At 36.4% G+C, this 17,354-nt stretch overlaps 1 protein-coding gene across 1 annotated transcript in view; it reads right to left on the bottom strand.

The window, feature by feature from the left end:
* Positions 1-17,354, bottom strand: part of STK39 (serine/threonine kinase 39) — a gene marked incomplete at its 3' end in the record, with an annotated part of 87,832 nt that overhangs the window by 35,096 nt on the left and 35,382 nt on the right. Inside the window, exons 11-13 of the mRNA XM_084289682.1 lie at positions 4,895-5,017; positions 4,734-4,766; positions 2,327-2,394 (exon numbers count right to left, since the gene is read on the bottom strand). Of these exons, the coding sequence (XP_084145808.1) occupies positions 2,327-2,394; positions 4,734-4,766; positions 4,895-5,017 (224 nt within the window). The remainder of the gene's footprint in view (positions 1-2,326; positions 2,395-4,733; positions 4,767-4,894; positions 5,018-17,354) is intronic.

Genomic DNA, 17,354 nt, shown 5'->3' with positions numbered 1-17,354 from the left:
CAAAATAAAACAGTTGAATTAGTGCAAAACATTCAAAAATTAGTTCAAGCACTAATATACTAAACACTACTGGCTTCCCAATGTCTCTTAGTTTGTCATGTACATTGCTTGGTGCAATACAGGCTTGTCAATAATTCACAAGGATGCCAGCCTCAAACTCATCCTGTTCTTTCATTAGCAGAATGATAAGGTCCAAATTTCAGGACTCTTTGGGGGTAGGAAAGAATAATCCTAATACTACGTCCACAATTCCATTACCACAACCACTACTTTTCAGAGCTTTCCCCATAGCTGGTTTCCTAAATTAGCTCACTGCTGATATACCAACCCCAAAAGAGAAAAACTGGTAAGTTCTCTACTTAGGTGCAACCACTCACTGACAGGCCAGGGCCACTATTAATGTGTCTACAATAAAGCCAAAGATGAAAAACCTTTTAACTGCATATACCAACATACACCCCCTACACACATGTGCCAGCTCTGACCCTACTCACATGCTTAGATTTCCATCAGAAGGAAATCCAGACAAACACTGCAAGGATATATGATTCATCCCACTTCCTACCACCGAGGCAGGACACAGCCAGAGCTCTCATGGGGCCAGGAATGTGCACAGGAGAGCATTCTGCCTCAGAATATAGGTCAGCCAAAATTAGCAAAGCTCAATCTGCAAAATTCTGCATCGGGTTTTTGTTTTTCCAAGACACAGTCAAGAGCGCTCCCAGGCCCCTGAGGGTGTCTCCTGTTGAAGACTATTTTCTTTAAGAGAAGCTTTCTGGTTTCTAAAAGCTAAATTCTTGTTTACATGTTTAATGGTAGACAGCGAAGAAACATTCGTAATCGTAACCCTAGTTACTACAGTTATTCAGAATTGCTTTTAGGGAGAATGGGGAGGTAGGAATTTTTTCACCCATAAATTAGGACTATTCTTTAAAAAAAAAGAAGTTCATCACAAAGAGTTTGGAAACTCAGGTCTTTCACGATCACTCCTTGAATTCTGGCTTAAGAGCTACAAGTAAAACTGAAAGCATAATCTCTACCCTTAGACTGTGTTAAAATGTTTGCCCTTTGGATATGTCAACATTGCAGGTAACTGGGTAGAAGCTTATCACTCTACAGGTTTCAGCATACTTTCAAAAATACCCAGTCTCCTCACTGGTACTTCCATGTGCCAATATCAATTGGTCTGTTTTGTAAATGGTTTCATCTACCTGTATGTCAGCAGAAAGACAAAAAAGAATATTGATAGCATAACTGGGCTGTTATGTAAATTGGACAACTAAACCAATTCCAAATAATGTTGAAGTATTTTCTCTCCCCACAATAAAATTTATTACTCTTCCCTTCAGTAAAAACCTTTGGCAGCCAAACAACTTTTTGCAGCTGTCACTAGGAAAGTAGTCAAAGAAAAGGGGAGATAATAGGTTTGGAAACTTGACACTCATTCTGTACTGTGTATTTTTTGTGATTATTAACAGTTTTGAATGTTACTGTTTTAAAGCTACTTGTTGTACATTCATCTGCTAATTGTTGCTAATATACTGGTCATAATTTTGTAAATATTTCTCTATTTGTGTTTAAATAACATTTACTTCTACCTATATAAGTGTTTAGAGTATCTGTGAAATATTGTAATCACTTGTCAAAACAAACAGGCTGAAAACAAGTTTTAAAGTGAGTGACAACAAGTTTTTTTAACCAAGTTAGCCATTTAAGGAAAATAGTTATAAATAAAGAAAGAGCTATCTAATTTTTCGTTACAACAAACACTTCTATCCAAGAATTAAACTGCATAATTAAACATTATCAAATCTTAGTTGTAAATTAATTTTAATGAAAAGTGACTCATTTTAACCACCTATTAAATTTAAAGTCAGACAACATATTTGTATCCATTTCCTAAAATATCTGTCATTTCTCTACAGTGGCTGATCAAACTTGCCAGTGAAAAATGTTTTTTGAGTAGCAACTTGTAATATAGCTATGGTTTATTTCTGTCAGAGGCTGACTGCTGAAGTGTGAAAGAAACTCATTAAAAATCTCTCACTGTGATCCTGCATTGCAAAGGAAAAAAAGAAAGAAAATACTTAATGAAGGATACATTTAGCCTGAAGCCACATTCATATTCTGCTTTTCATTTTACTCTATTTCAGTAAGCAATTAAAAGACAGCAATTAGTCACAGAAATACTATTCATACTGGTCATACTGGGAGATTAAAGAGGTTAACACTTATTTTATGTTAATATTATGAAAGTAATGAGGGAGATCAAGAATAATATAGTCACCTTACAAGGAATGTTAAAATAAATAGAAGAATCTCTTACCTTAATCTTAAGACAAGATTCACTGCACATGGAACTTCACTATATTCATCACTAACAGCAGGCTGAGACTATTAAAGAAAAAAAGCAAAACGTGTTATAATAGATGCCAAAGAAAAAAAAGTCCTGAAACACTTGCCATGCTAACAGTCTTACTTCAGAGAATATTTTACACATCCCCAAACTCTCAAAAGGCTTTTTAAACACATTCAGTAACAGTCTAAAATATAGCTGATACCAGTAAAATTGCTGTATTTGAATTACAGAGATACAAATGGCAAGGCCTATATTAAAGCACAAAGAGTAAGAACTTTTAATCTACCTTGCATCAAAACTCAAGTAATCTATTAAATAATAATTGCACAGTGAGAGTATCAAGTTACTATTCCCATTATTTCTGTATAGCAATTTTGATTCCTCAAGTCTACCCACCCGCTAAGTACAAGTAGCGTATCAAAGCAGGCATCACAGCTTGGAGAACAGCTTTCAGAGAAATCATGAATACAGATATCTTTCACACTATCACTCCTACCTCACAGACTGTAATACCCTGCCCAGCCCTCCACTAGCATTTATATCAAGTCTCAAGCATTCTACATGCAGAGTACCTAAGGGTCCTCTATCCTACCACGATTCCATACACAACTTGGCACACTGTCACCACTCCCAGAAATTCGTTTAAAGTTACAATCAAGTCCTCCCAAAACAATTTAACGATGTGCATCACAAACCTCATTTGATTCTTTTCCAGCAGTTTTTCACATTAAAGCTACATTTTTAATACGTTATATGAGATCTGAGATATACGAGATTTCAATGATCTATGTATTTTAAACAAAAATTAATGAATATTTGGAAAATTATTTGATTACTAGAATTGGAACAGATTTTTTTTTCTAGCTCCATTAACTTTCTTCCATTAATATAAACTAGTACTCTTATATCTGCATCTTTAACAGGTCTGTTATGTCCACTTACAGGAGCATGTAGTCCATCAACAATGAACAGAGACACAACAATAGTGGCAACCTGCACAAGTCTGCGGGCATTTTCTGGAACATTTATGAAAACAAAAGCCAACAGAACTTTTTTTTTTTCCTTCACCCAGATGACATAATGGGGATCTGCTCACCACTCCTTCAAAAAGGAACATCAGACAGAGGTAACTGCTCTGAGAAACCATTCCTATCAATACAATAGGTAGCAGTCAGTGACCAGAGCAATGCCTTTGAGGTGTGGCCTGTTGAAATCTGCTTCCCCTGTGGAAGCCATGCTTCAGAGATCATCATCAGAGCTAGACTGACCACTTCCATATGTGCTGCAATTATGGGAAACCATTTCCAAGACTTCACTAATACAAGACATTAAAGCTTACAAGTGTTTTTAAAAGAATGAAGGAGTATAAATGATCCTCAAAATGATCTTCAAGTGATACAACCAACAGGCGTGTAAAACTACTCAGTGCAATCAAGGTCTTCCCTCTATAAACTGACTCTGGCACTTGAAGCCCAATTTTAATTACATGTTGATTTGAAATCCCAGAGTAAACTCCAGGGTGAGGCAATCCCCAAGTTTTTTGGGAGCAAGAGAAGCATGAGGAACAGCACACAGGCCCCAAGACATCTCAGCCCTTAATGGCAAGTTCGACAGGTACCAAAGCAGCATGTAAACTAGCTGTAAACACTGAAACACTGGGGGCATCACAGGAGCAAACAGGACCAAACCAGCAACTCTTTTTGCAGATTTCTGTGACACCATGAAAATCAGAAAATATAAAATTGAAGGTGAAGTGACAAGTGTCACCACCCATGGAACAGACATTTTTAAAAAGACCACCACTTTGGCTGTAACGGGTAAACTTCTTAACCCATTATTTACAGCACTGATGCTTCCTACACTCTCAGCACAAGGCCATGAAACTCAGTATGGTATTTTATTACTCTGAATTAATCTACTATTCCACAGTACTGAACTATTTTACTTCATACAGTATCAAGAATTTTAATTAGAAGCTACACATGATACAAATCCTGAGAATGAAAAATTATTTGGACGTCTTCTAGCTACTCCGAAACAACCATCATCATTCTGACAAAAAGACAGCAATTAGTGTAATCCAGTTAGGAGGACTCATTAAAAATGGCCAAATTACTTATCTTAACCAGTTCTCCTGGGCACAAAAATAACATCACTTTGAATTTCCTATCTATTTCACCCAATGTGTACTCAAATTAATTGCTACAGGCCCAGCTGCATGCAGCTCTATCCTCACAAGTACTTGCCGTACAAAGCTGCAGAACCAAATCAACAACACTCCCCCCTCAATCCACATTTTTAACAACAGAAATTGAAGGAGAAATCCCTTCACTCACACACTAGGAAGAAAAAAAAATGAAAGAGACATTTTTACCTCCATGTTCTCCTCTTCTTTTACTCTTCGTGACTGGAAAACAAATGCAGTCAAATATGAACGATCCAGTTTAATGCATTAAAGATCCAGAAACACTAACAATTAACATCAAGGCAGAATACCTTGCAAAGTACAAATGTCTTGACACAAACAAAAGTTACCTTTTCCTGAGAAACAGCAGCTTTGCCTTCCTCACTCTTCTCATCCATTTCATCATCACTCCATTCCCAGTCTCCATCCTCTGTTTTATGGAGGTGACCACTGGAACCCGGTACTCGTCTAACCTACAAAAGTATTAAGTGCTCTCCATTACACAGACATCTTTTGTCTTCGCTGATGTTCTGGTTAATCAACAGCTCTTCATGATTATTATTCTATACACTTTTGTTTAGTTTATAGGAGGAGTTCCTAGCATAATCGAATACCTGACATCTCTGGTCATTTCATATTCCTCCCTTAGTTTCTCTCCTGCACAATCCATTAAAAGTGGATTTAATGCAGAAAACTGTACAGACCATCAGAGGAATATCCTGCTCCGTTGCTTAAGGACAAATTCTGCATTACCTTTCCTGTTTCCAATACCAGGCTCCTAATGCACTAGTTTTAGCTACAGCTGCACAATCAGTGGGTTCTTGCTGTCCACATGACCAGGGAAACAAGGGAACTCAGAGCAGGCAATTTGCCTGGCACTTGCCGTTATCATTTATTGTCCTACGAGGAACAGCCCTGATGTAGTCTGTGCAATTGCACAAGCATTTTCCCCAACAACTATATACTAACCTATGAGAGGACATCAACCACAAGCAAAAACATGTTTTTCAAAAAGAAAAGAATGTTTTACAGAGACATTCACATACTACATGCACTGATCAAAATCTCTTCTGCATCCATTTTCAGTTGTTCAGAAGACTTATTCTAACTAGAATGATTTTAATGGAGCTTAATGATGCTAGCAGAGTTATAGCAGAAAGCTTTACTGATGAAGATAGAGTGCATTTCAAGATTTTAAATAGATTGCCTTTTAATAAGCAATAAACAAATGGCTCAAGGAAAAGAAAGTAAGTTACTTCAAAATAAAGTATTGTGTTAGATTAAATGATTTTCTTGAAAGGTGTCTAAAGGCAGAAAAACAAAAGTCTAGACTTGTACTTTGCTCAGACTGATTCCTACCAGCACACATTCACAGGAAATCCTAATTTCTGCTATAGTAAAGTCCCCAACCTTATTCAGCCTTCAAAAACTCAAAGTTGTTGTCTACCACACCTTTTTTTTTTTTTTTTGGTAGCTGCTTAACATTTGCATTCTCTTAGAAATGAAGTTGTGGAATTTTTTTTATTAAGAGTGGCTTTTCTCAGTCTCAGTTCTGTTAAAAGCCACAAAGATTCAGTCATATAAGGAAGGCATGTATCTTAGGTGTGGCTCAGAGCAAGAGAGGCACACCATATGAGCAAATCGATTGTCTCTTCTCCCATCATAAACCCATGTAGCTAATATCACGTAGTGGATGAAAATATATTAGCTTAAGTTTCTGTTGTAATACATACGAATCAACAGACTTTTAATACTAGTAGAGCTGTTTCTATTCAGATTTTCTATTGTCTTTCTCATTGCACATTTGTTAAAATGCATACAGATATGAAGTACTTTAGGAAACAGCTATCTTCAACTTGTATTTGAATAAAAAAAAAAGGCAATGGAATAAAATACACCACAAAATGTAAAGGACTAAAATGTACATTATGCACCCAAAGCTTTTTAGTCTTTGAATTTGGAGCAGCAGCCAGAGAAGGACCTTAGAGGGCAAAGATATGGCAGTCAAGATAATCTAAGAGTTTGTTACTATGGGAAGTCACAGTCAGGGGACATCCACCAGCGTTGCACAATCCTATACCTCCATCCTGGAACCAGTGTGGCTGCACAGTGAGCTGACTCAGCCCATCAACCTGTGAAAAAAACACTAGTCTTTTTTTTTCTTTGAAATTTTATGTAATAGCATTGTAACGACAATTACAGAGTTTGGACACCGTAGTAGCACCACATTAGATATATGAATCAGGGAGGGGGGCAGCAGCCATTGCAATGTTCATACAGTTCATAACACAGTGATCATACTTTTGATAACTACAGGATAAATGAAATCAATTTTACCACTTGTTCTTAAACACTTGTCTTTGGGCACCAAAGATCTGTCTTTTGTGCTCTCCCAAGTCCTGATTTACAAGGACGCAATATAATCTTTAACCTGTTTTTAACCACCTCATGAAACAACATGGATGATGAAAGCAAGCATATTTTTATAAGGTACATCAAGTGCCTATGCTACAATCTTCAGAAGATTTTTCACTACCTCATAATCAAGTCTTTCTGACACTTAGATTACTCTTGAAATGTTCATCAGTCCGGTATAGCTCTATATTCTTTTCTTGCTTACAGGACTACAGAACAAAAAACACAGAAAATGCTTTTCTCTAGCATGTACACTAAGGGCAATTATAACAGGCCTACCAGCAGAGGAAAATGAAGAAAAAGGAACAGAGATAAACAATTACCTACTGGCCCCATTGCTATAATTATGTTTGAAATGCATCTTAATTGAACTGGTAACAAAGCAGATATTTTTCTAGACAACATTCTTCCACAGCTTTGTGTTATGATCATTTCCTTTCAATTTACAAAATGGTTGTGTAATACAGAGAAGCACTTTGCTGAAGAACACAGACATGTACTAACTGTAGCTTGTTCAGCATTCACATTCCACAATACAACAGCAGGAATCTGTGCCACAGGTACCGCACATCTGTAGCAAAAATATTCAGGTATCGCCCACTGAGGGAGAAGGAGGAAAAGATTATCCCATTTTATCCCATCAAACTGCAGCCCCTTATGGGAAAGCTTACAGATTCTTTCCTATGGCAGTTGGCAGCATGACCTTCTTTGAAATGCTTCAGCTTGTAAAAGTTAATGAAAAAACAGTGCAACGGGCCAACAAAAAATCACTACACAGAAGTGATTATGAGAGTTTGTGGGGACCTGATGGTCTACTTAACACTCAATTGTTATCAGAAAAATATAAACTGGATGGCTACAAATGGAAGGCTACAGAAACCTATGTTCACCACTGCAAAAAGTATCCACCTATGCTTTGCCAATAATCTCAGCTTCACTTGGTCACTGCAAGAAACTCTGGAAAAAATGGTAGAGACAGCAGCAGATCTGAAGAGATCACACAAACTGACAGCAATAACATCAAGATATTTTCAAACAGCAAGGATATTCCTACCCAAATTCACAGAGACAGTGAAACAAGAACACCTCTCTCAGGACATCTCAAATCCCACTTAGAGAATCTCTTCTATTTCTGACAGATCTTAAATCCCAGCTCCTGCTCAACAAAAGTGTTTTTTGTTTTCTGAAATGCATGTTGAAGATAAACTTAAATACAGACAGTAGAGCTTTTCTGCCTTCAAAATGAAGCGTTACAGGAAACTAATGAAAATGAGTAACATCAAGTGTATGCAAGACAGAGCACTCATCCTAACTTCTAGGCGGGGGAACGGAAGCTCTATCCTCTATATGTAGGGGAAAATTTACCTGAAGACAAGGCAGAAGAAAGCTTAAGTACCTAAGACAAGTATGGTTCGAAGACGTAACTTAGGGATGAGTACTGCGTAGCTCTCAAAGGATGCCATACAGTGATCAAGAAAGCAAGCAAGCCCAGATTGTGTCCTGTTTATCAAAACTTTTGATGAGATTCAATGACACTTTACCCTTGAGTGATGAGACAGAACTATTTTCTTCTAGTTTTATCTTACAAAAATAAATTGTAACATTTGACTCATATGAACTATCCTGCAAACAATGCACCATATTCTTCATTTGTACAGTGGGAGGGGGAAGAAGGTGGGAATTTGGGTGTCAAGACTAAAGATATATTTGGCAACTGAATCCACAGTTTGCCGTGATTGTAAATTCACAATTCAAACTGCTGGAAAGATGACATGTCTGTAGATATTCATCTGCAAGTCTAAAACAGTCAGTGGACTTCAGCCCAACCCTCCAGTCTTTCTTGTGTTGGTGATGAAATTTGCAGAGAAACCCAGCAGCATGAGAATGGGCATTTGTCTTCAAGTGACATTAGCCATTAGTACTACAGGTAGCTTGAATTCCATATTCTCATTAAGATCCAGACTGTGGAGTTTTCTTACCTGTTCATCCAGCACTTCAGAAATTAACTTTGCTTCTAGGCCAGCATCACCTAAGACAGACCTTATACCTTATAATGGTTGCTTGGGTTGCTTGTAAGAAAACTAATGGACGGTCATTTATCATTGTATTGGAACAAATCAGATTCCATTCCTCAATGAAACGTCATCTCTTTGGACAAGAGCTCTTGTTCTCACCTTTCTTTTGTGAAGCAGAATAGCCTTAAGTCATTAATAAATTCTTGCATTATGACTAAGTAGTCGGAACACCCTTCTGAGATCCTGATGCAGGTTCTCTTTCTTGTGTGAGGGCAGTGTGATCACAGGGAGCATGAAAAAGGGAGCACAAGTATCAACCAGCCTCAGAGAATGTACTGCTTTAGCATATTAATTTTGATGAGAAAGGAAGGGGAATAAGAACAACAATCTTAGCACTTGTCCTAGCAAGAATACATCACAGGGGTTGTATTTGGAATCTTGTAAATAAGTACCTGCAATTTTACTATGGGTTTATCATTTCAAATACTATTACAAGACTGCTAAAAAGCAGCATGCATGCATTTGGCCCCTATGATTAAAGCAGTTCAGAATGTTCTATATATTTCTCTTATCTTGGTGCAGGCCTCCTATTTTTATGAAAGAAAATAAAGACACAGACAAAGGTAGTGATTTATTCAAGTCCACAAATCAAATCTGAAACAGCATGAAACCAATACAAACTTTTTTTATTTCTACGAAAATAGGAAGTTCTTCTACATGGCATGCAACTGCAATTTCTCCATCAGCTTTAGTCAAAATACACAGCATTGATGGCTCTTTATGCAAGGATTATCTCTCAGTAAATAATTCAGAGGGAAACGGAAACAAGTTAAAACATGCACAATTCTAAATTGGGGTTTATTGTTTTAAAAAAACAAAATGCTCCTTCCAAAACAGAACTAAACTGATTCATAACTTTAGCTAATAAAGAAAACAATGCAAGCCTTCAGCTTAACAAAGACAAATTAACACATATTAGAAAACATATTTCACATAAATCAGAAGAGCACACAGGGAATAAAAAATGGGTTTGAATGACTGGCATTTAAACTGCACCCAAGACAAACGCAGCTGAGAACATTGTAATCTGCAACTAAATACACTCTGTAGGAAAAAAAACTTAAGACATTGCCAGCATTACCACAGCTGTGGAAGAGACAATATGAACATCAGCTGGAACACAGAATGCTTAGACAATGAGAGACAAAAATGTAACTACCACAAAATTATTAGATAAGTTATTACTGTGTACGCTGGTTATTCCAGAATAAGAGTCACATAAGAGTGACAAAGATATAAGAATAAATTAGTCTGTTGACAAAATTATTTGCCCTTGCCCTTTTAAAATAGGATACAGATCATTAATATTCTTGACAAAAAATAGCATGCATAAGCTTTCCGGGAGAAAGTCTGCTTAACCAAATGAACATAGCAACTGTAAATCTTAACCATCAACAGTTAGCTCAAAGGTTGCCTGATACAGAGAGAACTCTAGCATCAGAATGCAGAAGCTGCCCACTTTCCCAAAGTTTGATGAAAAGCAGAATACGACAAGGAAGCAAAAGAAATTGTTGTCTACTAGGCACTGAAGTGCTTGCTATATGTAGATATTACAGAGAGCGGGGGAAGAAGAATCTATTATTCATCACTGATTCTTTTGCTTCTGCAATCTCTTTACAAGTTTATTTTTGTAGGGGGACAAGGAAGGGAATGAATGTTTTCTGAATGTTAAGATCTTTCTACTTCCTTATTCACAGCTACTCAAAATAAAAAAGAACTTGGCCTGGTTACACATTTAGTGTTTTATTTCAGTAGCTAATTTTTTAAAACCAAAGGACATACTGTGGGATGCCACTGAATACAGGCATAAAGAAAAAACTACTGCATTTCATACATGGTAGAGCACATCATCTAGATCACATTTAAAACCTTTTTTTTCCAGTATGAGTAATAACTATGCATCTATTGTCTTCCTCATTCAATAGAAAGACTACTGAACTAGCCATCCTGATTTGTCCAGTATTTCAAATATTTAAGCTTTAATATTTAACATTAAAGTCTCTAGCAACCGAATATTTGGGATAGAATCACATCCAGATTTATAATATTTTTTAACTCTGCCCCACAAAAAAAAAGTAAAAGTAACCTGAAAATATGACAAACGAGGTGCATTTGTGCAAGCAAAATTCACAGCACTAATGAGCACTAAACACTTCAGTTATATAGAAGATGCCACTACCATGCTCCATACACAGGTAACTTACATCCCAAAAGCAATTTGTTCCTAAATTCTTAAAAAGAGGCAAATGTGTAAATGCCATCCATTTCCAACATCTGCAGAAGCCTTCACGGAACCCTAATCCTGCTCCCTATTATTTCCTAGCTATGTAACAGTCTGCTATTCTACAGTTTGCATGCTGTAGATTCCCAAGTGGAAAATCTTTATCATTATTAAAAAAAAAAAAAAAAAAAAACATTCTCCTGGAGATCTTGCATCTCATGGAATCAAATAGCTTAGCTTCTTCTAGGTAAAATTGTGTTTTATTTTACCACTGATGCTGTTCAGCTACATCTGCTAATACAGTATTCAAGACATACACGATCCAACATGCCCTAGAGAGTGAGAATGACAAGCTGGTTATTTAAACACGCATTTTCTGCAGTTTGTCCTAGTAAGAGGCCTGATTTGACTTTGATGCTGGAAAAAGAAAGACCCTAAAGACTTCTCCCTCTTCCAGAGGAAGGCTTTCTCCTAAAGACACCTTGACCAGCACGGCACTTTGTACATGCTTTGCTCCCTGCTACAAGACAGTTACCGCTTTTATAACAGAAAAATAAGAGTGGTCAGAACTCACTGCCGCAACCATGGCTGCAGGAAACACAAAACAAACATTAGCTCAGAAAAGCAATATGGTGTTCATTCAACTAAATATTCTGCCTATTCCAAGAAAGCTGATTAATTTATTCCTGAATTTCAAGGGCTTTTTGAAAAAAAAAAAAAAAAAAAAAAACATAAAGGTGAAGAAATTAGCATTGGTCTGGTGGCATGTCCCCAGATAGGGGGAAAATACAATTAACACTAAGCTTACTGGAGAGGAGACAAGGAAACAGTTCTACAAAAATGAATAAGTGTTTACAGAATTGTTCCTCATGACATTATCTTTTCTACTGCTTCAAAAAGCTCCAAGATTTTATTCAAGAAAATTATTGTGTTATTACAAAGATCATGCTGTTAAATTTTACACTTAAGAACACTTTCCTATTTATTACACTCAATTACTCTCAAATATTTATTGTCATTACTTCACACAACCTTTGCAATGGCAGCAAAAACTACAGAATTTTCAAAACAGTGTCTCGAGTAGCTTTTTTAGCATATGAAATTATAGCAGCTTTTGGATTCAAGAATTAATGGAAAGCCTCACAAAAAAAAACAAAAGCCAATATTAAATCTCTCTTCACTTGAGGAAGAAAAAAAGAAAAGCTCAAGTTTCTTAGATAATTGACAAAGGCCAAGAACACGCAGGTACCATTACCTGGTAAACTCCCAAGTATGGGAGTAACTGATGCTTTCCCCTGCATCTTGCATTAACATCAGTTATACCCCAGCTCTTTCAGTAAGAGAGGGGGAGTAATAGGAAATACTCTGTGTTAATACTGGCCATAAATTATACAGACTAAAGACATGAAGGAAACCTGTCAACATGGATAAACACAAGCACACCAACAGGAACTCCAAAAGAAGCTAACAAGCACATTTGTAAGCAACTTTTTGCTTCTCTACTGTGTTCAAAAAGATGCCCTGATACAGGATCATCTATTTAATAGGAACAGCAATAAACAGTCTTGGTAGAATGACACTTACATGCCTCAGTCAAATCTCAAAGGATAAACCAGCTTGAAAAACGCAAGTACAAACTCAAACGCAAGTGGTAAAAAGAATTCCAAACAAATTCAGCATCTGTCCTTTGCTTCTTGAGTAAATTAGTCCATGACTCTAATTTTCAAATGCCTTCAAATAAATTTGTGTAGTCACATAACTATGGAAAATTTACAAAAATTCACACTAAACTAGACAAAACTTCACTTGAACAAATTTGCCAAACAACAGATTAAACAAATTAAAGTTCAAGCGTTTGTGATTCTGAAATTTTATAAAATCATCATTAGAATCCATGTTTTTTCACTGGTTTGTGGAACACAAACAATGAAAACCATCACTGTTTATCAGCCACAGAAAATAAATCCTAAACATGCCTTATTTCTTTAATATATATATATATACACACATGCAACAGAATCCTACTATCCAGCTACTCTCTAGAAACTTCATAAAGAAGTCCAGTTTATTCCAGACAGCTTGAACATAAAACTGTCAAGAAAAAAAAAAAAAAAAAACAAAACAAAAAAAAAAACAACAAACAACGACCAACTAGAACGTTGTTTTCTCACACCATCATACTACAATTGCCCTATGTTATGGATTCAAAAGTAACTGGATCATCAGTTGCCGTTTAAACATAATAAGAGGAATGTAAACATTAAATACAGGCACTCTGATTTGTTGCTGGAAGCAAGGAGGAACCACTTAAACAATGCTGTACATTTCAACCTTTCCCTAAAACTGTGTAATGGTTCTTGCAGGAGATAGGACACCACTATTACAGATCCCCAGAATTTCTTAAAGATAAGATGGCTGAATTGCTCTTTAAAGTACTAGTATTAATTGGTAATTGATGAGGTAGGTAGGTTTTCTGTTTATACCCCCCTCCCCCACCCCTTTTTTTTTTTTAAATTACAAGGCTCAAAAGCTTCACCTCTCATACAGATTCAACCTAAGAAATTTACCATGCCATTTGCTCCTGTTACTTTTAGTTACATACAGATTCAACCTAAGAAATTTACCATGCCATTTGCTCCTGTTACTTTTACACGAAAAAAAGAGGAATAGGACATTACAGAACACAATTCTGTTTTTTAGCAGATTTTGCTCTGTGCATTTCTCTAAGAAACAGACCAGTTCCCTCCATACTCATCTTAAGCCTGTTGAGCAATCAGGTTTTACAAACTTTACCTTCAGGCCTCTTTCAAACCTTTCCTGAATGTTTCCCAAGATACATAAACTAATTTAAATCCTCACATCTATGCATCTATTTGCATTCCAATGCAATGAATGAAATCAGCTTCCCATCAAATTTATCCAATCAGAGCACAAACCTTTTGCTTAAAACAGTTCTAAATTTAATCACAGCTTAGCACTTGGGGTAAAAGGCAGATATTGGAGAATTCACTTTTCTACAAAATATTTTCATGCAAAAGATCATCATTCATTTTGCATACGAACATCTACGCTGTAATCACATTTTTCCAAAAAGAATCTGAGGTACAGGAGAGAGCCTGAATTCCCCCATGTATATGTCATCCTCTGTTCAACAGTCATGATGTTTCCTCAAGAGATGGAGAAAGTCACCATTCAACTGAGTCTTAAAGGCCTGTGGATACCCCAATCCCTTCGCTGTTGGTTGTTATGCTCCCCTGAGTTCATTATGTTGGGAAGTTTCATTTCAACTCTGATGTAAGCCAAAACATCCTCCAAACCCCAAAATGTAACTGGGAAGGGTTATTTTTTCCCTCACCAATATCTATGCAGATTATCATTATTAATGGAATGTACCACTACCTTTCTAAAATAACATCCAAATATTTCTGCTCTGTAAGAACCAGGTGTTAAGATACTACAGTAAATTGCTGTTTTGATGTTTGCTTTCCCTTCTCTTAAGCCTCTCTGCACAATACAAGTTCTGATGTGGAAGCACCTTTTCTAGATTTTTTTTTTTGCCCTACTTGCAAAAGTAGTTAGACAGAACTCTAAATGTTTTATATTTATGTGCAGGAACATTTTTGTTGTTGTTGTTGTTGTGTTGTTTGTTTTTTTTAAATGCAGGGAGGCCTAAGATGCTGTTTTGACAGCAAGCATTTTAACCTGACATAGAAACCAATTCTGCAATAATTCTGCTCTTTCAGGGCCAGACACTAATTTGGACTCTCATCTCTGAATTAAAATTCTGTTACGTGCAAGCCATCACTCAGGACTATGTAAGTCCTTTCCCCTTGCAAGATCTGGGGAGGTTTGCTGCATCACAGCTTTCACTGTACAGGTAGCTTCAAATTCTCTATTATGCCACCCACGTCTCCACATTATGGAAACATTCCTAGGGTTACAATTCATACCTGCAGAAAATGATAGGTAAGGCTGGCCCTGAACCTTGAAAATTAACCAAAGTTACAATTCATGTTCTACATCACATTAATTGTTATTGCTTCTCTATGTTGTACAACCACATCTAGGTTCTGCATAAAGAGCAGATTGAGAAGACACAGATGAGTGAAGGTTTTGCTGTTGCTGGGAAGTTTCTTTAGGCATTTCTGGTGGGTATATTACATATGTAAGAGAAAAGAACCTTTTGAATTAAGAACACAGAGAAGCTCCTGGGAAGCAAACATGTTATTTGGTGTACACATCTCCTGTGCTCTCAAGTCTCAGTCTGAAAGTTTTGAATTTCAGTATTCCAAAGTGACCTAGCCAGAGGAGACAAAGCATCATCAGAACTTCAGGTTGTATGTCCTAAGTCAGAAAAAGCATGAGCAGTGAACATTCTCACATATACATTATCTCACAAGATAAAGGAAATCTTGTGGTATCCTTCAAATCCAAGAAACTTTTAATTCCAACTGAATTTTTCAATTCCAAGTCAAGTGTAACTGGTGTCCACAAAACATGGAAACACTGATAGAAGTTGTTATCCCATTTAAAATTTCGTATTAGAATTATGATCATAATGTTTCATTTACTTCGGTATTAGGCTTTCAAAATCAAATTTTGATCCCACATTATTTGTCTTCAATAATTAACTGTACTTCTTCTGTTAGAATTAAAGTACGTATTAGCAGCTATCCAGCACACACTTGCAAAACAGCTGTTTACTTTGAAGTGTGCAATGTCATGTTTATGAAGCATATATAATTACCTTCAGAGAGACAAGTCAATAAGGGAAAACTGTGAGACACTAATGCAAATTCACAACTACTTATTTCTTCCTTAATACAGCACAAAGGACTGCAAAAACTGAAATGGCACCTAAGTCATTTAGTGCATAAATTTTGTTTCAAATCTCTAAATTACCAGTTTTACTCGCTACTGGAATCATTTACACTGAAAATTTCAAGTCAATAATTGCAAGATCATTACTTTTTCTTTTTTTTTTTTTTTTTTCACAAAAGAACAATGCATGAAAGAGATGGATAATTTCAAATTGCATAGGACTTCCTTAACTCTCTACTGCTTCTTGAATAGTGTCTCTTTTATTTAATGGATAAAACGGCACAAGTCAAAGAACAGACGTGTTTATTAAAAAATAAAAAATAAAATTAAAAAAAAAGAATGCTTTAAATACATATGATACTGGTTTGTTTTCAAAGCCAAACACAAACAGTATCATGCTCAGATGATGAATGTGACAGAAAAACTGAGAGAGGAAGGCAGGGCCACGAATTAAGAAAATTGCCAGGAACACTTACCTACACACACAGTTTACACATTGAATACAGGGGAGCAATCAGAGAGAGGAAAATGAAGGTATTAAAGAGACCCAAGCTTATTCAAGACACTTAAAAGGAATTAAGCTGTTCAAAACTAAAAAATGAGTATAGTTCTCAAAAAAGTTATAAATGATCATGAAAATAATGAGCATAAATCTACAATTTTCATAAAATCCAAGTATTTAAAACTCCGGTGTTTATATTTTAGTATGACATAAACAGCACACATTTTACCAGGCTTTAGCATTTAACATTGCAGACCTAGAGGTGCTTCTAACTTTGCAACGTTCCCACAGCCTGCATGACTACAAGGACTGAACTTGTACTGTGTTAGATACGGCTGCCCTCTGCTGTCTGTGGCTCTCCCACACAGCAGTTAGGATGCACAAGCTTTGTAATTCAGTTGACTTTTTTCCCTTTTCATTTTACATAGTACTTAACCGTATTCAAACTGTGCATGCGCAGGTGAACAATCTTCTCCCGGAGCTACTCTTCAGTGCTAAGCATAAGTTGAACTTTGCCTGCACGCTATTACTATTCCAGTCCATCTTTCTAATCTGCTAGCCTTAAACTGCCTGTTCTGATTAAAACCTTGAAGTTTCCAGTTCTTTCCATCATTTTAACTTCTCGAGCCAGAAGCACTTTTCAGCTAAATTAATTCCTGTGTAATACCACTGGGCAGCATAATCTCAAGGATGTCCTGCTTGACCCATTCTCCCCAACAACTTTAAGAATACCATTACAAGACCTCCTGATCAAAGAATATACCATCAGCATCATG

Source organism: Netta rufina (genome assembly GCF_964035555.1).
Source record: "Netta rufina genome assembly, chromosome: 6".
NCBI classification, from domain to species: Eukaryota; Metazoa; Chordata; class Aves; order Anseriformes; family Anatidae; genus Netta; species Netta rufina.
The sequence above is the reverse complement of the archived record's forward strand: the minus strand, read 5'-3'. Positions and strand labels throughout refer to the sequence as shown.